The following is a 25,990-nucleotide window of genomic DNA, read 5'->3' as shown; positions in this document are numbered from 1 at the left end:
GAAAACCCTACTACAATCAAAAAACCTGATTTAGCAGGTTTCAGGGAAATAAAAAACAAACTACTTCCAAATACTTTCAAAAACCTTTTATTTGAAACATATCAATACAGAAAGTGTTGTCCACATGCGTAATAAAATAATTTATGCCTAATGTCTCTCTGGCTATGACAGTCATCCAATGACTAGAATGTGACTGAAAATGATCAGAACCATCAACAAATGATATTCCCTGCCAGTTCCTCTACCGCGCTGATCATCCAAAAATAAACAAGTGTTGAACGATAGAAGTCTATAGGGCATAGCATGTGTACAAATCGCACCAAAAAATACAATTTCAATTCGCTATTTTGGTATCCAATTTACACGTGAATCTCACAAAAAGTTCCAGGTCAGATTTGACCCAAAATCATGAGAAAAAAAAAAAAAATATTTATCATAATATGTATATATGATATTGAATTTTTTGCAAAAGGAAAATAAAGCCTATTTTTAGGACATTTTACTTGCATAAAAACAACAGAGCAAAAAAAAAAAATAAAATAATAATAATAAAACAGCCCAAAAATTGGCTTTATTTTCTGTTTAAAATGTTTTTTTTCTTCCTTTCTTTAGATTTTGAGGTGAAATATGCCGAGATAAGGTCTTAATGAGATTCCCCTATTTTATTTTCTAGTTCCTTTTGCTAAACAAACAAACAAACAAACAAACAAAAAAAGATTAAAAGAAAGCAGTGTTGCTGTCAAAGTTGGTTAAGAGTTGAATTATTGCACAAATTCTTCAAATCAGATCATCCGATACACCTGTTATTAATGCATAAAATGACCTGTCACTATATAATACACGTATCGTGTAATTCATGTTGAATGTCTTTTCAAAGTCTGAAATATATTTGTTTCATAAAAACAAACGTATAGACTCTAAACTATTTATATTATATTCAAACATACATCCTATATACAGCCTCATTGGCTGTCCTGCTTGTTAGAACTTTCAACAGCAAAAGATAATTGATTTTTGTACTGAACTTTTCATTAAAATCTCTAATGTTCACCTTTAACCCATACCCATCTTCACTAACCAAAATCAGACATTATATGATGGCTCTGAAGATAATTTGTGGGATGCTGGACAAGTTTACACAACATTGATTTTTGATGCTTGTCCGATTAAACTGACTGCATTTTCTGGCTATAAAACGTGTGTGTGTGTGTGTGTGTGTGTGTGTTATTTATTTAGTTTTTTTTGCTTTAACTTCAATATCTATGAGATATTCAACCACCGTTCCATATACTGCAAAGAAAATCTATTGGAAGATGAATACTTGGCGTACTTATGAGACCAGGTGTTGAATACAACAATCTGGGGATTATCGCAACATAATTAGATCAAATAATGACAACCAGAATAGCAGAAAAACGCATGTACAACAAGCCAAACTTGAGGTTTCGCAGTGGTGACGGACTGCAAGAGAATCGCTCAGAATAGATCTCAAAGTATTGGTTCAAATCCAATCCAGATAAATAAATGGTAGGCACACTAAGCGCGGGCAATAAATTTAGATTTGCATCTGGAGCGGTATAAGGAGGAAACTACCAAGCCAACAAATAAAAGCTTATTTTGATGTTTCAACTCCATGACAGAGGGTTTTAGAAGGAATACTGAATTCTCTCTACTGCTTTTTAGAGATTATTTTTTCCCCAGACTAAACCTGACAGGAAATACCAGAGTAACAATCTTATGGCTAGCCCCGACGTGTTAAATGACCAAAAATAAAATGAAACGCAGAGAATAAAGTTTTAAAAAACCCACACAGACATAAATCCCTTTATAAAAGCCGGTCTCTCTATGATAGTTTGGGGTCTTCAGGGTCGGGGGACTGGAAGTTAAGAAGGGAGATGGTCGGGTCTTCGTCTGGTTCTGAATCGAAATACGAGTCGTCCTCCAGCTCCAGAAGGATGGGCAGGTTGGTGCCACTGCTTTCCGTGGTGACAGGTTCAGGAAGAATTACAGGCTGAGATGTGTACTGGACCAGCTGCTTGCCTGAAAACACCAATAGTGCAAATTTCAGTGGTGACATTAGTGGCCTAAAAACTAAACGCCTCTTACGCTACGAAATATCAAAAGACTGCTATGCAGAAAAAAAATGTTTGACATTTTAACAGTAAAAGATGTAAAATGGCACAGAAAAATCTGTTAGTTGGTTAACAGCAAGTTCTCTTGCTATATACAGTGAAAACCTGTAATTTTATTTTAGACCAAAATAACAAAATATCTTCTTGTAATTTACATTGAAAAAACATAAGCATAGGCATTCCCGCAATTTCCTGTGTGACACTTTACATTGGCTGGAATTTAGTTTGAATAATTACGTTTATTATTATGTACATAATTTTACGGGTTTTATGTTGCATCTTATGCGTCTTGTGATTTCATCATGTGTTTCTTTTATCACCTGTATTATTATAGTGGTTATCAGTATATTATGCAGTTCCGAAATAAAATTTATTACTTTAGATGGACTATTAACATGGTATTATTTAAAGAAATATACAGGTTTCCCACCCATAAATTTAATTTCAGAGTGTACAAACTAAAATATTGCTACCATAATTTTTATGGTAAAGTGGTGGCAACTACAGCTTTCGTATCTTATAAATTTTTCTTGCTTGCTTATTTATTTATATGGTGTATGTCTTTGCATTTAAAACAAAATGTTAATTTTCAAGAATTCTAAATACCTGAATCTCTAGAGTCTGTACCAGATTCAGTTTCTTTCATGGGTTCAGGTGACAGAAGGTCCTGGATCTGTAAAGAGATCGCAGATGTATGATTAACTAAGACGAGCAATATGCAGATTTCTGAAGATGAAGTGCTCATCACATCTGAAAAGATTAAGATGTTAAAGTTACTTCCCACACAACTGATGCTTTTATGCAGAGTCAAAGTAAATTGCATGGACAGGAATGAACCCTACAGCAACTTGCAGTTACAACATTATTTCAAGCTAACTGATAAACATCTATCATTGAAACCATGTCAAATATTTTCTGTTAAACAGATCAGATGAGATTGTTGTCTCTGCATTCTGTTCATTCTTACGCAGCTGTTAGACACTGTACTTTCTTAACCACATTAGCAGTCTGCTTTCTCAATTTCTCAATGTTAAGACCATAAACTCTATGCTTTATATGTACTATATAAAAAACTACAGCTGAAAGAACAAAAAAAAAAAAAACTAACTACAAAATAATAAATATAAAAATATAAATTGCTATAAAATACAAAAGAAAAATCTATTAATTAATAAGTAAATAAAAAAAAAAAAAAAACTTACACTAGCCAGGCAGTCCAGATCCATATCAGCCGAAGATGATGTGAAAATCTGTGAAACACAACAAACTGTTTAAGAGCAACAAGAAGAATTTATTGCTGACAAAGTAATACATAAGCTGTAGTGTAAAAAAAAAAAAAAAAAAATTATTCAACAACAAAAAGAAAAGTGTTCATTTATACAACAGTTCCTTCTGGTCTGATTGGCTGATAAGAATGCAATATTAGAGTGATAACAGAGCTCCTCCAACTGCTTCACCATTTGTATCATGCATCACTCCGCTTGCCGTATTTCTCACAGCGAGTGAGCCCATCGGACATTCAAACTAATGTTTTATTGTGAATATGAGATTAATCTTAATGTCGGCATGAAACCGAAGTAGCGATTGTCTTTTTTTTCCTCTACTGTGACGTCTATCCGAGTGAAACGGCATCTGAAATGAGAGGGCGGGACTTGATTTCGTCCTTCGAGAATTGACTGGATCGTTGGAAGTTGGGGTGTTGCTAACAAAATGGAGGCAGATCTGAATGCCAGTTTGCAGTTAGTTGTGGCCCCCGATCTACCTAAATGTGTCTATATTCGTGTGAATGATTCGTGATCCAGCCTCACCTACAGAAGAAGTGAGTATAAGGTTTTTTAATGAATCTCTGCAAATTGCCTTTCCTAATAACGTGCTAGTTAGCATGTTTCACGATGAATGCGGCTAAAGTTTACAGTCTCTCAGAGAGCGGCTCGGAAGAGAGGGGCGGGGTGAGCAGAGCTAATTTACATCTAAAGGAACATGCAACAAAATGGCTTGCTGTAAAAAGTTGCTGTTTTACACTACCATTGAGAAATTTTAACCAAAGTATGTTATAGACTTTTCATTAAGACCCTAAACAATCATATCAAACTGTGGAAAATGGCCATCCGATGACCCCTTTAAAGCTGAAGTCCGTAAGTTTTGCTTTTTTGTCATCATCTCTGTTTGAAAACCTGCAACTGCAGCATTTGCGCAATTATCTTTATGGTGTGGGTTGGGCACCGGCACGGCCCCAACGATGATGAATCTAATGTTTTGAAGGGCATGTGTAGCTGTCAGTCACCACATCGGTATGGATACTGTACTTAAGAATCACAGATTTTAGCCTACGTCTTGGAAGTATGACCCAAATAAGGATTTTCACCGGCTATTGTCATCTGAACAAGTAAGTAACAAGTCCGCCACGTTTGTTCTGAACAGCGGTCCCAATGGTGAGTAAATCTAATGAGCGATTTGCTCATATCACATCAAACGGTGGAACTTATTATTACTGTTATACTTTAACAATTTGAGAACAATGTTAACAACAACAGCATTAAGTGACTGTGTATACAGTGTGTATTAGTGTGTAGATTTCAATTTCTGTACAGTCTCATCTCAAATTGTCATACCATTCGAATTTCATATAAAGAAATTTTTTTAACCCAAAAAGCAAATTATTCTTCCTTCGAACTGGTTCTCTTTAAAATACAAATCTGGAGTAATCCCATGCTATCTGTAATCAGATGCACATTTAAAACTGGAATATAAATTTAATTTCAGTCACGTGTGTTTCATAAACACATAATCCTTTCTGGATTACAATCTGCCATCAAAACAATAAATTAATTATTCTAGCTGCTATGAGAAAAGGCTATAAACGACCTGCAAACTGCAGGATCCTCACATGCAATATAGCCTATTAGCCGGGACAACTTCTTTATGTTTACAGACGTGACGTAATGACGCTGCGGCATGCTCGAATTTCCCACGAATTCCTACCAGTACCACTCAAATTAGAAAACATTATTATAAGCCAACCTTTGGGAATCGGGCTAAAGTAAGGCCATAGTTTTGAACACTGGCTGGTTATGTACTCGCTCAAATATTGATTTCAGGTCATTTTTAATCAACCAACCAAAAAAAAAAAAGTTATGGACTGCAGCTTTAACTACAGCAATTTATACAGGCATACATACACAAATCATATATTTTAAGTAAAAACAAAAAAAAAGATGACGACAAACAAAAATAACACTAATAAAAATCAATTTTTTTCTTTTAAATGGATGCTTTTAAAAGTACTTAAAGTTTTTGAATATGGTGTTAAAGACTGAAACAATATTTACATCAAAGAAAGTCGAGGTGTCGAAGTTAATGGACTGAGCATTGAGGATCTGCTGAAGGTTTTCTATTCCAGAGTCAATGGTCTCTAGATGATCACTTAGTTCTGTCCTGTGGTAGAAAGAGAAAAAGAAAATAATCTCTCAAATGCACACAAACCAGTCAATTCCCATACTCAAAACCCAAACACTCATTTAATGTTTACTTTAACTAAAGGAGCTAATAAAAATCAGCAACTTCACTTCAGCAATAGCAGGAAGCATTTAAACACACTCCTATGAAAACGGGAGAGAGGCCGGTCCCCAGAAAGATCAAAACTGTGATGACGATGTCAAAGAGGGAGGAGGGGCTGTTGACCTCATGACATTAGTATCCAATCAGAGGTAGGAGGGGAACAGAGGTCAAAGAGTGATTGGGTAATTGGCAGTTTCAATAAGAGCACAAAACATGCATCTTAGTTCAAATGCCATGCCACACTCCACACTTTCTTCCCACTTGACATAAATTGAGTGATCATGATGTTGCACTTCTCAAATTGAGCTCAAGTGGCCACAAACACCCTTTTTTTGCTCTCTACAACCTCCAGCACACCTGAGCCTACCAACAACCAGTCAGCATTCAGCATTTCTCAGGTATTCTGGGGCAGAAATGAGCTAATGAGCCTGAGAAGACCAACTAAGCGTCTTTATAATTAAGCACAGCGTCAGGCGTTCTGGGGACAGATCGGCCGTCTGAAATGCTGACCCGGAATGAGGCCTGAGGTGTAGAGATGAGGAGGAGAAGCTGGAGAAAAGGCGAGAGATCTCAGACATCTGAGGATAACTGAAAAGACAGAAGCACAACATGGCACTGGAGACTTCAGGAGTGCTACACACATAAACGGGCCTCTGCCACACTCAAAAACGGGGCTGTTTTAGGTGGAATGGGAACTAGAGCCAATAAAGGTGGGGCTGAAGTAGATTGTTTTGAACTGGGTTTACATATAAACACACACACACACACACACACACACACACACACACACATACATATATATGTATATTTGAATAATGCATATGCGTATGTATGTGTGTGTGCGTGTTAGGGGTGTAATGATAAATCGATTAATGGATAGATTCTGTGATTTTCCTAATGCATCGCGATTCTCTCTTGAATCAATTCTGAACTTAGTTTTTAACAGCAGATGGTGCTCTAGGCTAGTTTTTAACTGCTCACTCAAATGCACACGAAGAAGACCGCTTGTGGGTTCAACTGAGTGGTTAAATGTACTTGCACCTCTACTTTTATGGCGCAAGATTAATGTAAACACAACCCACTGTGAACACTCTTGTAATTTGCTTCAACCTTTTTGAACTTTATGAATGATTATTTTAAGTTCAAGTGGTGTGTGTGTGTAAGGAACTGAAAGCAAGCTGTTTCTAAAGCATGCAGTGCCATTTGCTGTTAAAACTAAGCTCAGAATCGATTTCAGAGAGAATTGCGATGCATTAGATTAATCGATTTATTGTTACACCCCTAGTGTGTGTGTGTTGAAAATACATCAGAAATTACATAAAATTTGGAGAGTAACTTGAAAGCAAATTCAATTCAATTCATGTGCAGCCATATGAATTTTGATTTTAGGTTCAGTTATGAGCGTGACTTTGGGTATATTAGTGCTTTCACGTTATGGGTTTGATTTATTTACAAAACAATAACATACACATTACCTTAAGGGCTTTTCACACTGAACGCGAAAATTCGGTGCGAAAATTCAGCGCGATTACGCTTTTGAATCGATACAATAGATCCCTACGGAGCTATTCACACCAGGCGAGATTATTTGCGGGTGCGAAAAAGCAAAGTTTTTTTTTTTTATCCTGTGTGTCGATTTTTTTTCCCGTCGCTCCGTGATGAAATGGGCCATCCAATCAGATTTGAGCTTAGATCATGTGCGTGGAGCAGCTGCTGTTGCACAAAAAGGCAAAGAGTGGTGGCGCTGTTTCGAAAACCAGTGTAGCCTAAACAAACACCAAAGAAGAATATTCTGAGCGATTCCGAGAGAGAAGAGAGTGGATCCCGAGTTCTTGTTATCTTTGTTATCTGAGAACAGATTTATTCTCACATGTTCTTAATATAATTTCTATTAATTCTCCACTGAATTATGTGATCTGGAGTATCCGTTTTCTTCTACGTGCGCGAGTGTTGTCAGAGCATGTTAACTCTCTAGATTTTCCATATTAAAAAAAAATATATATTTTTTTTATTTCTAATTCTACACACGAAATATGAAAGCAAATAGACATGATTATGACGATACATTTTCTGTACGTGTTTTGTGTGCAGCTCATGGTATTTTTATAACAGTAAAGGATGTTTATGACAATAAGCAGTGTGGCGTTATTAAACATACAAAGAGTGCTTGTCTGCCTATTACAGAATCAAAATCAACTATAGTTCACAATCGGAAGTTATTACAAGCACTCGATGATGGTTTAAAGTGGGTTTTAAGCAAAAACATTAATAATTAACATGCATACATTTTCAAATGTGGCTTGATGCTACTTATTATTTTAAGAAGTTTTCTTGTAAGCATTATAGATAGTTTGCGTTTCTGGCATAGAACCAACTTTATTTAGGCTATCTTAAATTTAATGCTGTATATTGAGCAGCGGACGATGTTAAATCCATACATGAGACACATATCGGAGGAAAAATGCATTGTTGGTCGGTGCCACCTAGCGTGCAGGGGTAAATTAGCAGAAGGCGATCAATTGTTTCGCGCTTGGTGTGAAAGCAACCTTCGTTGGCGATTCGCCTCACTTTTTCGCATCGCGCTCAGTGTGAAACGGCCATTACACTTTAAATACTTATAAACAAAAGGCCATCAAATTCAGTGGCACAGGGGCCATGAGATGAATTGACATGAAATAATGCACTGGCTCACATGAATATCTGGAAAAGTATTAGTATTACCCATTATGCCAGTCTGCCAAGCTAAACCGAGCAGCCAAATGCCACAATTAAGTGCAGCTGAACAGTTAGTAATGAGAAATGCTTCTGTAGGACATTTGAAAAAAAGGATCTGCTCATTAGTTTTTTGGTTTTTCTGATTGATGTGGACATGGATAGTTTACCTAGAAGTGAAAATCCTGTCATTAAATACTCACCCACATCATTTAATACACTTAATTCTTTTGTACAAAATTAAAAATTAGCAATCTAGAAGAAAGTTCACAATGCTTTTTTCCATACAAATGAAAGTGGATGGTGACCATAGTTTTCAAGCTTTAAAAAGGATAAAACTGTTATTTTAGCATCATTGATAAACTATTGCATTTTTTGTTCATATTTTGAATTTGTGTTTTTGTCATCTTTGTTATTTTAAATGTGTCTATATGTTCGTTTTACTTGTTTTTAAATGATTTAGTTTGGGTTATTTTAATACTTCAAGTTAAACTAAATTTAAATGAGAAATGTTGCCTTGGCAACTAGAAAAGCCTGTGCTTTTTATATTTTAATTTAGTTAACATTTATTTTTTCTTTATACTTAGTTTTAGTTAGTAAAAATATCCCTTGGACAAAAAAAAAAAAAAAACACCATACAGTATCATAAGTAGTAGATTCAGTTCATTCAATATATTTCAAGCCTTTTGAAACCATATGATCATTTTGTGTGAGAGCAAACCAATAATTGTAATTCATAAAATAAATCCTCCTGGTAACACTTTATTTTAAGGATCAATTCTCACTATTAACTAGTTGCTTATTAGCATGCATATTACTAGCATATTGGCTGTTCATTAGTACTTATAAAGCACATATAAAGCATATAAAGCACTTATAGGGGGCAGTTGTGGCCTGATGGATAGAGAGTCAAGACTTGTAACCCGAAGGTCGCGGGTTCGAGTCTCAGGTCCGGCGGGGATTGTAGGTGGGGGGAGTGAATAACCAGCGCTCTCTTCCACCTTCATTACCACGACTGAGGTGAGACACCGAACCCCCCACTGCTCCCCGGGTGCCGCAGCAATATGGCTGCCCACTGCTCCAGGTGTGTCGCTAAAAGACTCGACACCGCAGAAGATCAAAGAGAAGAAACTCCCAAGAAATTTCTCAAATGTTAAAAAAAAGTAAATAAAAAATTTATAATGAATGTGCCAGAAAAAGTGGTCACCATTCACTTTCATTGTAGTGAAAGGATCAGCATCTTTTTTGTGCTGCACAGAAAACAAATCAGTGAGCTAACGGTGACAGAACTTTCTTTTTTGGATAAACCATCCTTTCTGAAGCCATTTTAGGATCACAATTAGAAAGGGAACTATGAGAATAGTGTTACTCAGTAAGGGAAGACTGTGAACTCGAACAGTCTAGCTTTGTTTGTCCTAATTGAATGTGCATTTGTTGGTAAAACTCACTTGTCCAAGCAGGCGATGCTCAGACACTTCTGGTCATTGGGAGGCGGGCTTGGGGCGGTGATGGGCTCGCTCTCCTGGAGGATGGAGTTGATGAAGGTTGTAGGGGAAAGGGGTGTATCCACAGGTACACCTGATACCGCCCCCACTTCCACTTCAACAGGACACACCTCCTCCACCTCAGGACTGTGGGCAGGGCTAGATGGTTCCTCCTTGATGTGGACCAATGGGCTTGTTCTGTGACAAAAAATAAAAAATAAAAAAAAAAAAAAAAAAAAAAAAGAGGCGTCAAGACAGCTTCAAGGAAAATGTTACATTTTCAAACACTCTTTAAACTCCTGCATTTGATGCATGTCAACAAGGTTAGACAACTGTAACTTGCAGGCTTAATGGACAAAAACAGCTTATGTAGCTCCTTCATCACTATATCACAGAACAAGCCCATTGGTCCACATCAGTTCATATAGTAACAAAAACTGTGACTGTAAACTGTAAATATTTAGATTATAATAATGGGGGGAAAATTGCACTGCAATGAGGATTTTTAGAAAAAAAAGTGCTTAATTGTCTAGAAAATGTCACAATACTAAAACAGGATTTTCGTTGTTTAAAAAAAAAAAAAAAACATGCTTTATTTTCTTTACAAAAACAATTAAAGAAGTGCATATATATTTATATAATATAATATAAAATATATAAACAGAATATATATATATTTTATTTTTGTAGAATAAACCTTTAATGCATTGTGACATTATTTTTGACAAGTCAGCTCCCAAAAACTAAGTCTTGTAATTCCCATTATTCTCAAGATTTTTATGACTATAATAAAAATAAAAATACTGTGATGAAGTACAGATTTTTAAAATAAGAATGTTTTAAAATATATTTTTTTTAAGTGTAAATACTTCATAACACTTTTTTTCATATAACAATAATGAAAACTGCTAATTGTGCTAGAATTTGAGAAAAATGTGCTAAATTGTCATAATAATAACAATAATGTGATCCATTTTCTTGAAGATTTGTGAGATTCAGCCATTGCCACTATAAGCTGAAACTTGCCTGTCTTCAATCCACTCCTCTGTGGCCACAGGGTTGGACTGCGCCAGTTCAGTGATATCAGAGATGATTGGCCCTGTCTTGACAGGTGATTCTGAAGAGAAGACACCCGTTCCTGTGAAAGCTGTAGAGGAGGGCTACACACAAGACGACATACATTACACTTAACAAATCTGGTAATCACTGGAAAATTCAGCTAAGAATTTGAGATATAAGCACGCAGGACTCACAGAGAGAGCGGGAGATGACTCGAGCGAGTACTGCCGAGAGTATTTGGGCATGGAGTGTGTGGAGCTTCCATCATTCAACATCAGGGGCCTGTGAACAAACAGAGAAAAAGAAAGAGAGAGAGAAAAAAAAAATCCCCCATAAAATAAAGGGCACAATAGAAGAGGTCAAAAGGTAGAACAGACAAAATCGCAGTTAACAACATTTCATATACTATACTACACTACAGTTAAATAGCAAGCTATCAATGCGGATATATGTGTTGATCTGAGCTTGACTTGCATCTTTCGTTTTACTCCCAGGACTCTGTTGGACCGTGCCAGTGTGATCAAGAACTGAATGAGCTGTGGAAACAAAGAAAAAAAATCGATTACAAGTTTTTTCTTTGGCATTCTCCTGTAAATATAACTTCTAAAATACATACATAAATGATACTTTAAAAAAAAAATATATATATACATCAGTTAAAACATTTAAGAACAAAAAACATTGTCTATTTACATTAAAAGCTGTAGAGGTCAGTAAAATATGGATGTAGGGTAGTTTCTTTCTTTCTTTATCAGAACACATTTGGCAAAATTTAGCATTATCAGTGGATCCTCTGCAGTGAATGGGTGCCGTCAGAATGAGAGTCCAAACAGCTGATAAAAACATCACAATAATCCACATGACTCCAGTCCATCAATTAAAATCTTGTGAAGTGAAAAGCTATGTGTTTATAAGAAACAAATCCTAAAAAGGCATTTTAACTTCAAACCATCACTTCTGGCCGAAATATAATCCATAATAACACTTCCTCCAGTGAAAAAGTCTATCCCTTGTTGTCTTTTCAGATCAAAGTCCACAGACATATTGGTCTAGAACAGTTTTGGACTGTTTTAGAACTGTTTTCTATCCTGATTCAGATGAGACAACTTTTTCACTGATTGTGAAGAAAGCAGTATTATGGACAAAGGACTCATGTTTTAGCTGGAAGCAAAGGTCTGATGTTTGAAAAACATGGATTTGTTTCTTTCAAACATGCAGCTTTTCGCTTCACAAGACTTTACTGATGGACTGGAGTGGATTACTGTGATGTTTTCATCAGCTGTCTGGACTCATTCTGATGGCACCCATTCACTGCAGAGGATCCATTGGTGAAAAAAATTAAAATTCACACCTGTCATGTTTTGGAAGTAAAATATGATGCTTATGCAATTTCATTTTGACTTTAAACTGATCAGGCTGCCTGTGAGGCTGGAATGGATGAACTTATAAGTGACAAAAAAAAAAAAAGACTTGCCAACAATTGTATTTGTTACTCTGAAAACAGGAGAAAGTTTGCTGATTTTACCTTATTGACGACTTTCTGCTGTTGAGCATGTTTCTGTCTCAAAGTGGCAACTTCCCTCCAGAGTGTCTCATTCTCACTGTGGGAGAGAGACAGAAAGATGAAATATAAAGTTTCAGGCAATGAGTTCTGTTAGAAAATGTCAGGACTGAAATTGTGGCGCTGTAATTCTACCACAGAGATACACTAAAAACGGAGAAGACGACTTGGACTAAGCACATAAGCCTTGCGCACGGTATACAAAGGAACTGTGTTTATTAATCTGTGTTAATGTTAGTTAATAAAAAGACAATCGTTCAGTGTTTGTTCATGTTGTTGTTGTTGATACATGACGTAGTGGTGTCTTGACTAGGTTCGAGATGTGGGGTGATGACATCATCGTTTCACAAAATACACGAATTGGCTGTACACACGAAAACGCAAGGGTGGCGTTATCAGATTTATCCACTCTGGGACCCGGTTTCAAAAAATAGTGGTTTCACACTCCCAAAACGCTGGATCCGTCTGGAGGAAACACCAATCCGATACTAAATTTTTGCGTATACAGCTAAACGCGTCTCCGTGTGGACGGGGCCTGAGTAAGGCCTGCTTCTCTTAAACTCTGCTCCCTTGACACTGATAAAATGGCATTTTAAGTGTGTGCTCACGAGTCCAATATGACCACAGACACACAGCCTGAACACAGTCCAGCACACAGGAACAAAACCACAGGAAAATACTGAACATCACTATGGTGGAAATGGAAAATTCAAACACAACAAAATGCCAAAGAAATCCTACAAGTTAAAGAACATTTGAAATCATGAACAAGAACACAAACAACTGCATGGTGTATGTATTTGGGTCACGCTTTAGTTTGGGGACCGATTCTCACGATTAACTATCATGTGATCTCCTAAATCATCATGTGATTTCTTAAATCAAGATGGCTCCTAGTTCCAACATTGTTAGCTTGGCATTAGTCTCAGCCTCAGACTAAGAGGAGAGGAAGGGTTGAGAAAGCACTCCAGGTAAATTGAAATGTACCAGGTTTATATAAAGTTAATAAGCAGTTAACGGTGTTGGTTTACACAAGGAGAAAAGTGTAGGCTTTTAATAAGTCCAACAATAAAATGATTAACTTACTTAACATGTTAAAATTGAAAACTTTTTTTGCCGTTTTCTAACAGTTTGGACTTGAATAAAGAAAGAAACTTGCACTTAAACTTTTCACAGGCATACTGTTTTCATAGTTAGATATTGTGATGTATCATTATATGATTGTCTAGTAATATATCGATTAAATCGCAGAATCGCTGTATCGTGATATTATCGTTATCGTGAGCCATGTATCGTGATTATATCGTATCATGAGGTACCCTGCGATTCCCACCCCTACTCACGAAAGAAGAAAGCCATCGTGTTTGCAACTGTGACGACGAGCGCTTGTCAGGATCAACTAAACGCTGGATTTTCAAAAATATGTGAAATATTTAAAGCTCGCGGCATAGAATCTTTAAAATACGTCCGAGAGTTTTACACAACGGTCTGTTATTGTGGCGACATTTCCACGCCCCGAAGCGTGACGCTGAACGAAACGAACTGTGATTGGTTATTTGATTTGGTCTGTCAAACGGCCTCATGGGCGGGCCTTGGCCAATGAAAGCTGCCATGGATTCCAGACCTTCAGTCGTCACCCATGCTAGGTCATGTTATCTACAGATTATTGTAAAGTGTTTTTAATACTACAGTTTCCATCTATTTGATATACACTTGTCTTAAAATATATGTAATCTTATCTAAATTTATTTATTTTAAAATATAAATTTATTAATTCCTTTTACAGCAGCAGGCTGAGGAAGATCATGAAACACCAGCAAACCCAAAAACAGACAACAGCTTACAGTTGTTTTTCAGCGGCAGCAGAAATATGATAAAAAAAACTTTTGGGTGAAACTAGGTTTTTTTTTTTTCATACTTTTATTACTTGAAACAATTTTAAATAAGCATAAAGAAAGGCATTGATTTTTGTACAGTTTAACTTGTTTGTGTGTTTTGCTTTGGTACCGAAATTGGTACTGAGAACCATGGATTTTCACTGGTATTGGTACCGAATACAGAAATTTTGGTACCGTGACTACTGCTTTCATCTCGCTTGCAACTTTTTGATTGTTGAAGGTGTACAGACTTTTTTTCAAGTATTTTACATGTTTTAAACTTAAAACATATATTTGTAAGCCATTACTTAGTAATTATTTGTAAAATTTACAATCAGTTTCTATGTAAAAATGATTTCCAAGTAAATCCTGATTTGTTTTTTGTTTTTTTGGTCACTGTAAAGTATCAGGAATATTTGAGTTGGGTGACATCATCTGTGTCTGACATTCATCTCACGGACTCCCTGCGGACAGGTCTCTTATATCGAGCAAGAGACAGAGATTATGAGAGGACTCTGCTGCATTATAACCCAGCGTTGCTCATCTGTTAAACAGTAGAGTGCAGGAAGAAGCTCTTTAAGAGTCCCCTCCTCCCATCATGTGCCCTCCCCCCACTCACCCCTCAGCAGATGGGACAGGGGTTTATAGGGGCAGGTGTGGATTCCTTTAAACAGGGTGACCAGACCTCTCCCAAATCTCCATTCAGACTCAGAAATACACAAATTGGAGGCAATGTCCTTTAAAATCTCCTTCAAGCCAAAACAGACTTTCAAAAATGCAACAATCCAAATAAAAATCCAACAAAAATAGGGCTGTTACCATAACAGTTTAAAATAATAAAACAATTGTCTCTATTGTTTAAGGTTATTGTGAATAACTGTACATTTTTAAATTCTGAAATCAGAGAATTTAGTTTGAAAGGCATAAAAATAAAATGATAGTATCACCAACAGTATATTTTGTATTTGATGATATTTCACACTGATCTTTAATAATATTTTATTGCTAAATAAATTAGGCATTACAAATTAGCAATGTTCTATTATTTTTCTGATAATCATTTTGGCTATATGTTGGCTGTTTATCTATTAAAAATGGACACCTGTGCTAATGCAATAAATGTGTTTAAAACATTTAACAACACTATATATGCTGTGTTAAATACAAGCTCCATTTTGAAAGCTCCAATGGAAGTTTATGGGGCAAACAAACAGAAATAAAATACAGAAAATGTATTATTTATAATATTATATATTATGAACTATTAAATATTAAATAAAATTCAATACGTGATTTTAATATTTTTAGTATTATTTAAATATTTTTAATGCAGAAACCTCTCTTAATTTTACATGTTAACACATTAAATACAGTATCCATTCTCCAAACACATTACACTCATTGACATGAATTTAAAATGTATAATTAAGTTAATTTAAAACTTACACAAGGTTTTAGAACATTAGATTGACTGACATTCATTTATTTTAAAAAAAAAAGAAAAAAAAAGGCATTTAAGATGATTTGTTGGATTTCAGAAATCTGCAACATATTCAGAAGTCTAAAACCCCAAAATTAATACAACTAAGTAATTGCAGGGGTGACACGTCCAAGCAGACATTCATAATATTCTGCCTGTGTGTGTACTAGCTGACCACTCCTCTGTCTGTCTGTCTGTGTGTGTGTGTGTGTGTGTGTCAAACCCTAGAGGCCCGTCCAGCTGTGAGAGCGTAAAGTGACAAAATGCCCTCAGACAAGCTGAGAGCAGCTGCCGAACCACGTCACACTGGCGTGAGGAGGGCCGTCCGTTTTAGAGCCATGACTAACAGGACTTAAAAAGGTGAAGCATTAATAAGCAGACACAAACTCCCCAAAGATTAACCCACATTCACGTCTTAAGCGTTACACTTTGAACTGCTATTGATATCTACCCGGCGTAACACTGGATAAAGACTAACCGCCTGGCTGTCAACAAGCCAACTGTTACATCAGTCAAACTTTTCCCAGTAGGTTTAGGAACTACATGAATGCCAGTTTAGATATACTAAACAGCCACTTTAATTAACCGAAAACTAAAAATGAAAACAAAACATGTAAAAATAAACAATAATTCAGAATATTAATAAAAACTATCATAGTATCTCATTGATATTTAAAATAACAATGATCTGAATTTGAATTTTACCTCAGTGTGCATAAATACATGAATAATTAAATAAATAAAGATGCCTTAATAGATGCGCTCAGAGTTCTGAACTTACTATGGAAGTCTATTGGACAAACACACAATTACAATGCAGAAAATATTATTTTAGGTATTAAATATTCACACTTTTAAAAAGTTAATAAAAACTACTATAGTACCTCAATACTAAAATAACACTGATCTAAATTTATACCCCAGTATGTGCGAAAATAAATAAATAAATAAATAAATAATAATAATAATAATAAAACAAAATGCAGTCAGAGTTCTGCTCTTACTAGGAAGCCTATTGGGCAAAAATACACAAATACTAAACAGAAAACACTTTTAAATATTATTAATTATTTAAATATTAAACTGAATAAAAGTCAGTAACTTTAATATACTTAATAGTATTATAACAAAGAAAATTCTTATAATTTCTTTAATAAGGACTAAAGGCTTGGCTGACAACAAGCCAAATGTTACATCAGACAAACTTTTCCCAGTAGGTTTAGGTACTACATGAAACCCAGTTTAGACTAAATTAATCCAGAACCGGAAGAGGAAATGGAGAAAGAGTCAAATGTTTTGGCCAAACTTAAAGGCAATGTGACTTACTGTTTGAGTGTGCTGATTTTGGAGTCCATTGACTCCTGCTTGCCCTTCATGAGCTGGACATCTGTGATCATTTTAGACATTTCATCAGTGCTCAACTTCAAGTCCTCGTGTTTAATATTCGACACCTGCAGATGGACACAATGAAAACGTCAAAGATACGGACTGAGGAGTGTGCGTGTGTGTGAGTGGAAGGCTGAGTCGAGTCTGTCATGACCCGTTTCTGAACCCTCACGTAGTGGAAAGCATGTGTTAATGGTTTGATTTCCGCCCCGAGCTGGACATTTGGACAGAGCGGGAGAGGAAACACTATAAATCGGGAGGTCTGGAAAGTGGCGTCGATGGAGCATCAGAGTGACGCCAGATTAAGTGCCCCAGAACCTCGGCCTCTAATCCACACGTCTCCAACTGGCTTCCTCTCAGACCTGCTGATTATCGCAATCCGTCACTGAGCCAATGTGAAAAAGAGGGACATTGGGATTCAAAGTGGCCCGAGGAAACCCAGCAGAGCACATGGAAACCATCACACACACAAAACTTGATCTGGTTACCAATGACCAGACTCTGTGCACTCAGAAACTTCTGAATGGAAATATACAAACCACAAATATCCCAACAGAGTGGAGTGTTTCTTAAACGATCTGGTTAACTTCTGCTTTCTATTCACTCCATTATACTAAATAAATAAACAAATATATATATATATATAAAAATATTTTTTTCAATGATCCCCTTAAAAAAGCAGCTACATAGTTTCATGTACCAAGACATATTTATACTGTATGAAACATGTATCAATAATATATAATAATGATAAAACTATATGCAGATTTGAGTTTAATTTCTGACTGTTACAAATTAGGGCTGTCATTATAATAAAACAAATTGATTTATGATTAATCCATTATTTAGATAGCAGAATGAGTCATAACATCAAATTTAGTAAATGTGAAACATTTAAATATTACTTAAATACACTAAAAAAAAAAAATTGTTGTTTCAACTTAAAATAATTTGTTAACCCGCTCGAACTAAAATATTCGAGTTGTCCATTAAATTAGCATTGAGTAACTTAAAATTTCAAGTTAACTAAACTAAAAAATTAAGTCAGCGGGTAACAAATTATTTTAAGTTGAAACAACTTTTTGAAACAATTTTTTACAGTGTAGGTTGAATAAAATAAGAGATTATATATATATATATATATATTTTTTTTTTTTTATATTTTGTATAATATTTCTGTACCCTAGTTTAAAAATCTTTGTCCAAGAACATATTTATTAAAGTCAGAATATGGCAAATATATCACTCAAATTCATCAAGCGTACATGACACAGCAAAAGAAAGCCTTCACTGCTAGTTACACACCTATATTACAAGCTACACATAATGTTGGAAAGCCTCTGTTAGAGTCCAGTAAGAAAAGATCATTTATAATCCCACTTTATTATGTTTTCCCTGTGGGAGAGCATAATTCTGGCAAATGTTTATTCATATGTGAAACGCTGCAGGTTTCAAAGTCAAACATGAGCAGCAGGGAATCCCCCAAAACCCAGATCAATTCAGACCGCATTAGAGGTCTGACATCATGACTTTGTCCTAAATGAGCTTCAGCCTGACTGTAAAGCTGCTTTGGATCAAAAAAGCCCCTCCAAAATACCAACCAATTATAAAAACCTGGAGATCGTTCAAAACTCAAGGTCACTGTGGCTCCTATCTCACAAACACCCCACTCATATATTCTCAGATGTTACAGGAAAGGCAAGAGTTTCTACCTACCGTTGTGACTTTCCTCTTGATGTTCTCCAGCAGATGCTCCTGTCCGCGGATGAAATATGGATGCTGGAATTCTGTGTCATCTTTCTCTGGTTTTACCAGCCCACCCTGCTCGATATGGACAACTTTCCGAAAACCATCTATGAGGAATATATTAACGTGTTATAAGCACAGATAATCGCATATTAACTGATTTTGGCTTTAAACTCAATGAGTATTTAAGTATATAAAGAATGCAGCACCCAAAATAAGCATCTGAGCACCTTGAAAATAAAATGTATTATTATTATAAAATGTGACCCTGGACCACAAAATCGGGTACATTTTTCAAATTGAGATTTAGACATCATCTGAAAGCTGAATAAATAAACTTTGGTTTGTTAGGATCGAACAATATTTGGCCGAGATGCAACTATTTGAAAATCTGGAATCTGAGGGTGCAAACAATCGAAATATTGAGAAAATCACCTTTAAAGTTGTCCAAATGAAGTCCTTAGCAATGCGTATTAATAATCAAAACTTAAGTTTTGATATATTTACAGTAGGAAATTTACAAAATATCTTCATGGAACATGATCTTTACTTAATATCCCAATGATTTTTGGAATAAAAGAAAAATCGATCATTTTGACCCATACAATGTATTTTTGAGTATAGCTACAAATGCGACGTTAGACTGGTTTTGTGCTCCAGGGTTACATATATATCTAAACTGTTAAATGTAGACAATCAGAGATTAACATAATGGAACACTGTAAAGCGGTTTTGAAACAATGCGTTTTGTGAAAAAACTTAACTTAAAATATTGATATTAATCCACATTTTTGCATTTTCCAACAAAAGACAATTACAAATCTTCCATATTGACAGCACCCGAAGTCAACACATGGCGCATACACATTGTGCATAAACAAATTAAAACCAGAATTTATTTCCAAAGCACTTTAAAAACAACAGTGTACCAAAGCGCTGTACAATTAAAAAATAAACTCAGTAAAACAGATAAAATAAAGAAAAACAAAATATCAAATTAAAGATAGAGATTTAAAAAACATCCAAAAATACATGTCTTGAGACAGATTTTAGACTTCCAAGACTTCATCTGAGTTGGACAATTAGGTACAGAATTCTCTTATACTTACACATATTGAGCTGGCGAACAAAACTGGCCATGTTATTGTGCTTAAAATATTTCGGCAGAACCTCTTTGGAAAACCTGCCCTGGTCAAACACGTGGAAGCTGTTGCCGCTCTGAAAACACATCAGAAATGATTAAAACATCAACAACAGATCTACAAGATGTCCAAAGATTCAGCTCCAGTTCATTCTGAAATTGAAACAGATCCGTTGCTTTTCCAGAAGGTAAGCTTAAACAAACACAAGCATCAGGCAAATCCACTTATAATACTCCAGATTTAGACAAGTGGCAAATACTATTAAATCAATACTTTTGACACATTCTTATCAGAGTTTATTTTGTGTCTCTGATTTAAACCTAAACTGGTTCATGACGACTGAATCTAAACCAAAAGGAAAACTGTCTCAGGCCCTTTTAACCCAAGTATCAACAGGGCCACTTATAACACAAAGTAAAAACTACAGTAAATTCAGGCTCCTGCGCCTCCATATCAGAGGTTATTTTAGGATGTGCTGGTTCAGGCCTACACTAGCTCATCGCAAATGAATCTAACTGCAATCCAGTTCTGTAAACCTTCCTCAAACCATTTGCAACCCACGATCAGGCTCTAAACTTACTGGACTCCAGCAGATTAACGGGTCTGTCTCCGGATCCTCCACCAGCGTCCAGAGTTTGGTCAGAAACGCAGGAACATTACTACCCGAGACCATCACACCTCCGGGCCCCACACTGTGATACTCCATCAGTTTAGTAATTGTTTCTGACGATAATATCACCTCTGTTATGAGTCACTGATGAGGAGCAGAGTTACACACTCAAAGTGTGGCTGTACGAACGCAGATTACGCTCTTCGAATGCACAAATCTGATTCTATTTCCACCTCGGGGTATCCGACTCTCGTTTAGATAGTGATAAATAAAATAAAATTAATCCGAATAAGTGTTTTTGATCATTCAGAAGTAGTGGAAATTTCCATTAAATCCCCACAGCGTAGAAACTGCGTAGAAACAAGCAGCGCTGAGAAGAGTCGCGCTCTGATGACGCCACAGCGACGCGTCTTTAAAAATATCATACATTTTTAAAATAAGTTAAGACATAAAAGGCATAATTAAAAGCACATCAAATTTTAAATTAATTTGTTTAAATGTGTTTAAAACAATTAATTTGTGCAAACATAAGGTTTAACTGTGCACGCGTTGACCGTTGAACTTTAACCTTTTGCTTCAGACGCAGTTTTAATAAAACGCACTCAAATCGAAAGCATTATATTTTTTAGAAACGACAGATTGTTCGTAAATGCAGATTAATGGAACTTGAAAAGAGTTTGTGTAAAAAATAAGTAAAACAAACCGACAGCGTCGCCATTTGACCTTTGACGTCATAGATTCAAACCCACATGGTCGCATTTTCAGCATGCGTCCAACGCACAGCGGCACCATGAGTAAATTAAAAAATAAGAAACGAAATTTAGAAGAGGCTGAAGACGAACAGGTATGATTTGATATTATACTGATATAACGTTGTTTTGAAACAGTAAGAGGCAGTTTATACATAGCGCGTTATATAGTAACACGCGTGTTTAAATAGCGCGAGGTTGACTTGAGGTGTTCTGACCTGATGAGTTTGAGATTATTAGTACAAATTGATGTATTTAGGTTTATATTACTTATTTAATGAATGTTAATAGACTGTCAATAGACACTTGTGTTCACAAAGCACGCGCCCCGCTTTCCCTAACCCCGGTTATTTGTATACAGTATTAGATTTTATTATAAACTTAGCAGTCAAAAGTTTGGAAACACATGGCCAGGTATATATTTTTCGTGTCATTAAAAACCTCATCATTAAATGAATGCTTAAAATTAGGTTGCAGACAAATAGGAATTGTGCTTTTGTAGGAAATTCATTATGAAAGGGAAAACATTTGGTTTAAATGTTTATTTTTATGCAGTAATGAGTGTGTTGTGTTTGTTTTGATGAATTTGTGATGATGGACTTTCTTTCTCAGCTGCCCATCTTTGATAAGGATAAAGATGGTCATCTAGATGATGGTGATGAAGATCAGGGTGATCTGTCAGACAGTGAAGAGAGCGTCTTCTCTGGGCTTGAAGAATCAGGAAGTGACAGTGATGATGAGGAGGAGGAAGATGAGGATGGTTCTGAAGAAAAGAGCTCTGACCTAGAGGAAGATAAAACAGCCGATGGTGATGGAGACAATGAGCTGTCTGCCAAAGAAGTCATCAAACCTCAGGTACTGTGAACCAGCATGCTGACACACTTTTTTTGATGGAGATCTAAAGTTGCCTTTTAAATCCACTATACATTTATATTGATCAGGACTGATATTGTGCAGAAGTCAGATTTATGTCACACAGCTTAAAAACAAAAAAAAAACGTATCACTCTTTGGTGATATGAAGTTGTGTTTTGAAGAATTCATTAATAGACTCATTATTGGTTCATAAAGTTCAAAATACTCTGGTGCATGTAATTATACATAACATCAAAGTTGTATTCCAAAAACACCTGGCTTATACATTTAGGCTATTCTTTAGCCCATAGCTGCGCATTGATGCCATCAATAAATGTATGCACAGAAAGTTTTAGTTGCAAAAAGGAATGATATTATGCCACATGCATCTTCAAAGTCTTCATGCACAATTTCCTATTTTGTAATCTTGATGTCTGACCTGCAAAAGGCCTTTCAAGAGACTAATAGTCTATTTGGCAGTATGAATAATTTCACTGACTGGAATATTCATTTTAATCGAACCACAGTATGGCATTATGTGTATTTGTGCTGCTTGTAGTGATTTGAAAATAGAGGTAAAATTGTCATGATTAGCTGGTAGTTGGAAGTTCTAAATTTGATCAGACATGGTAATTTGCCTGTAAGTTTGAGAGCCACTGGTTTTCTGTGTTAAAGACTGTGTTTGCAGCTCATTGGCCTGTGCAGATGTGATTTCCATTAGAACTGTATTTGTTATTGCCAAATATATTGCATTTAGCGGAGTTTCTGTCATATGGAGTGTTACATTTCCAGACAGTGTTTTGGAATATACTGTGATTCCAAAGTGAATTTGGATACTTCAGCCGGACAAATGTCTGCATGTCATTGCATTTTGTAACATGATATCAAAGCAGCTTGCTTTAAAGAGAAACACTAGTATTTGCATTTATTCATTTAGCAGATGCGTTTATCTAGATATCTAAAGTGATTGTAAGGAAGCAATAACATGAGAGGTGCTAAACATTTTCTAGAACAGGGATTCTCAGCCTTTTTGACCCCATTCAATAATTGCATCAAATAATTAGGCTATAAATGAAATGGTTAAAATAAATATACCATAATTCCAGACTTAATGCATTTCAGGTTTCACACTTTTTATGACCAATCAATTTATGTGATGTTTCCAGTGTTCATTATTCATGAGTAGCAGTTTCTGCACAATAAAATATTTCAGAGCTTGACATAACTACAAGAAATTAATATTCATTATAAACATTAATGACATCACACTTGCATCAAAATAAGACATAAGTTTAAACAAAATATGAAATATATGTTGATTTTTAGCTGTTTTAGGTTATTCAAAAAGTTGTTTTGTGCATATGATAAACTTGAATTGTAATGTGAATGTTTTGTGTATATATATATATATTACATTATATTAGGGGTGTCAACGTTAACGCAAGCGATTAATCAAAAAATTTTAACGCGTTAATATTTTTTTTAACACAAATTAATCGTTTGATAAGGTTTGACCCCAACTTCTTCCCGTCATCGCAGCGCAGAAGGTTATCTATCAATGTGTGATGAGGGTACAGCACCAGTGTTGCCAGGGTAACGGCACAAGTGGGCTAATTTGAAAATACAGAGCCGTGGGTTGTGGTTTTTTGGGCTACTTTTATAATGTACCGTGGCCGCCCAAAGTGTATATAGACAAATAAAAATAGATCCTTTTACTAATGTGTATTATACTTGAAATGTATCCCTAACAACTTAAGAAAGGAGAGGCAGTTGTAACATCAAACAACGCAAGTTTCAGCAGAGCATACATGTTAAGGCTTTTACACAGCAGAAATAAACAACAGCCACTATAGATTATATAAGATAATAAACACACGATTACGATAGATATGGTCTGTATGTGATTTTCTTGAGATGAATGTGTACGTCTGAAATGCTAATTTGTGCAGCGATATAAAAGGTTATAAATAGCATATTTTAACAACAGTAAACGACCAAATTCCACATGTGATCGTAAAAGGAAGTTATTACAAACACTCGATGGTGGTTTGAAGTGAGTTCTGAGTAAAAGTGTACTATTAATCTCATAAATTGTCTTATGTAGCATGATGCTAATATTAGCTCTAATGCACCTGCAGAACAGGTCCAATTCTTCTTCATAATGCATTTTGTCATAATACTTCACGTAAGGTCTCAAGTTTTGTTGTATTTATTTAGAAATACTTTTGATAATAGTTGGGTAAATGTATACTGGGATTGAAGCGATGTGGCTTGGTAAACGTTTTATTGCCAGTTTAAAGGCTGATAATGGCTGAATAAAAACAAAATAATAATAATGATAAAATTATAATAAGGATTATGTCTCATACCTGATGGGAGTGTGAAAGGTTCTGTTTCCTTAAACTAGTTTGTCATGCATTTCTTTTTCAACACATTTACAGGTAAATCCTAGTATTTTAAATTTGCTATTAATCATGATTAATCACAGTCCATGACTGTGATTAGCGCAATTACATTTTTTAATCGATTGATAGCACTAATATATATTTATGTGTGTGTATGTCCTTGTGTATCTGTATGTTGTTATTGATGTGTTTTTGTCTGGACCAAGTGTGTCCATAATAAAGTTTTGATTGATATAATTTAATATTTTATATATATATATATATATATATATATATTAGTGGTGGGCATAGATTAATTTTTTAATCTAGATTAATCTCACTGTAATCTTGGAATTAATCTAGATTAAAATGGCTCATTTGAATTCTGCCAAGTAGATCAGAATAAGTTTACTACTAGTAGTAAACAACTAGCAGTCATCAAGAATTTAATATTGATAATAACATCGAAGACATTGTATGATTATTCCTTAAAGATAAGGTTTTAATAGTTTTAGTAGTAGTAGCCTATTACGTTCTGCCCAATGTCTTCAAGTGAAACCGAACTTTTATTTTGACGGGTTGCCGTGAGGATAGTTTTTCTCAAATGAAACGCTCGAATGCTCATGAAGTGACTCTCAGAGCAGTTCTGGAGATGTTGTTCATGTATTTATGTCCTCATTTAGTGAGACGACAGACGTTAATATCGCCGCAAGCGTCACGCGGTCTTCTGTATGAGTAACGTTAGTGAACAAACCCGCGCGTCTGCGCCATACATTAACACAGAGACACACAGAAGTCATATTTAAATAGACATTTTGCGGCTTAATATTTACAAATAAGAGTGGGAGTGTGCTCACTTGTGTGTGCGCGCGCTTACGTTTGTTTGTTTGTGTGTGTTTGTGTGTGTGTGTGTGTGTGCGAACCGGGGCGGAACTCCGCTGTGCGCGCGATACAGAGAGCGCGACCATGTAACGTAGAGACAGAAATGACTTGCTGATTTCCATTGGGAAGCTTCTTAAAATAAATTTTCCTGAAGCAAACCCGCGGCTTCATATCTGCATCCATGTTAGCACGCATACACACAGGTTCGAAGACTCGTTCTCGCCCCCTACAGTGCAATTCGGCTAGGTATACATCCGCGCTAAACTATCAAGGTGAAAGTCATCATAGCTTGCGTAGTATAGACCCAGCTCCCAACCCAACTTTGAGAATAGATTAACGGCGATATTTTTTTATCGCCCGATAAGAGTCTCACG

The 25,990-nt window shown here is 35.6% G+C and overlaps 2 protein-coding genes across 3 annotated transcripts in view; one reads left to right on the top strand and one right to left on the bottom strand.

Moving 5' to 3' along the window:
* Positions 1 to 71: 71 nt before the first annotated feature.
* On the bottom strand, positions 72 to 21,125 carry hsf1 (heat shock transcription factor 1). 2 transcript variants are annotated; one of them, XM_058753051.1, is made up of 14 exons: positions 20,718 to 21,125; positions 20,105 to 20,213; positions 18,966 to 19,102; positions 17,190 to 17,314; positions 12,471 to 12,546; positions 11,420 to 11,481; positions 11,140 to 11,227; positions 10,913 to 11,046; positions 9,851 to 10,084; positions 6,201 to 6,278; positions 5,462 to 5,567; positions 3,335 to 3,382; positions 2,739 to 2,805; positions 72 to 2,040 (listed from the first exon to the last, which is right to left on the bottom strand). In XM_058753051.1, exons 1-14 carry the CDS (start codon positions 20,841 to 20,843, stop codon positions 1,844 to 1,846), a joined length of 1,587 nt encoding a protein of 528 aa, XP_058609034.1. In that variant the 5' UTR covers positions 20,844 to 21,125; the 3' UTR covers positions 72 to 1,843. The 2 variants fall into 2 exon arrangements, with proteins under 2 accessions (XP_058609034.1, XP_058609035.1); XM_058753052.1 differs by lacking the exon at positions 6,201 to 6,278.
* A 329-nt stretch (positions 21,126 to 21,454) lies between these two features.
* bop1 (BOP1 ribosomal biogenesis factor) overlaps positions 21,455 to 25,990 on the top strand; it is an 86,879-nt gene continuing 82,343 nt past the window's right edge. The window contains exons 1-2 of the mRNA XM_058753688.1: positions 21,455 to 21,591; positions 22,109 to 22,351. Of these exons, the coding sequence (XP_058609671.1) occupies positions 21,514 to 21,591; positions 22,109 to 22,351 (321 nt within the window). The 5' untranslated portion in view covers positions 21,455 to 21,513. The remainder of the gene's footprint in view (positions 21,592 to 22,108; positions 22,352 to 25,990) is intronic.

Source organism: Onychostoma macrolepis, chromosome 19, assembly GCF_012432095.1.
Source record: "Onychostoma macrolepis isolate SWU-2019 chromosome 19, ASM1243209v1, whole genome shotgun sequence".
Classification (NCBI taxonomy): Eukaryota; Metazoa; Chordata; class Actinopteri; order Cypriniformes; family Cyprinidae; genus Onychostoma; species Onychostoma macrolepis.
This window is presented reverse-complemented; position numbering and strand designations above follow the sequence as displayed.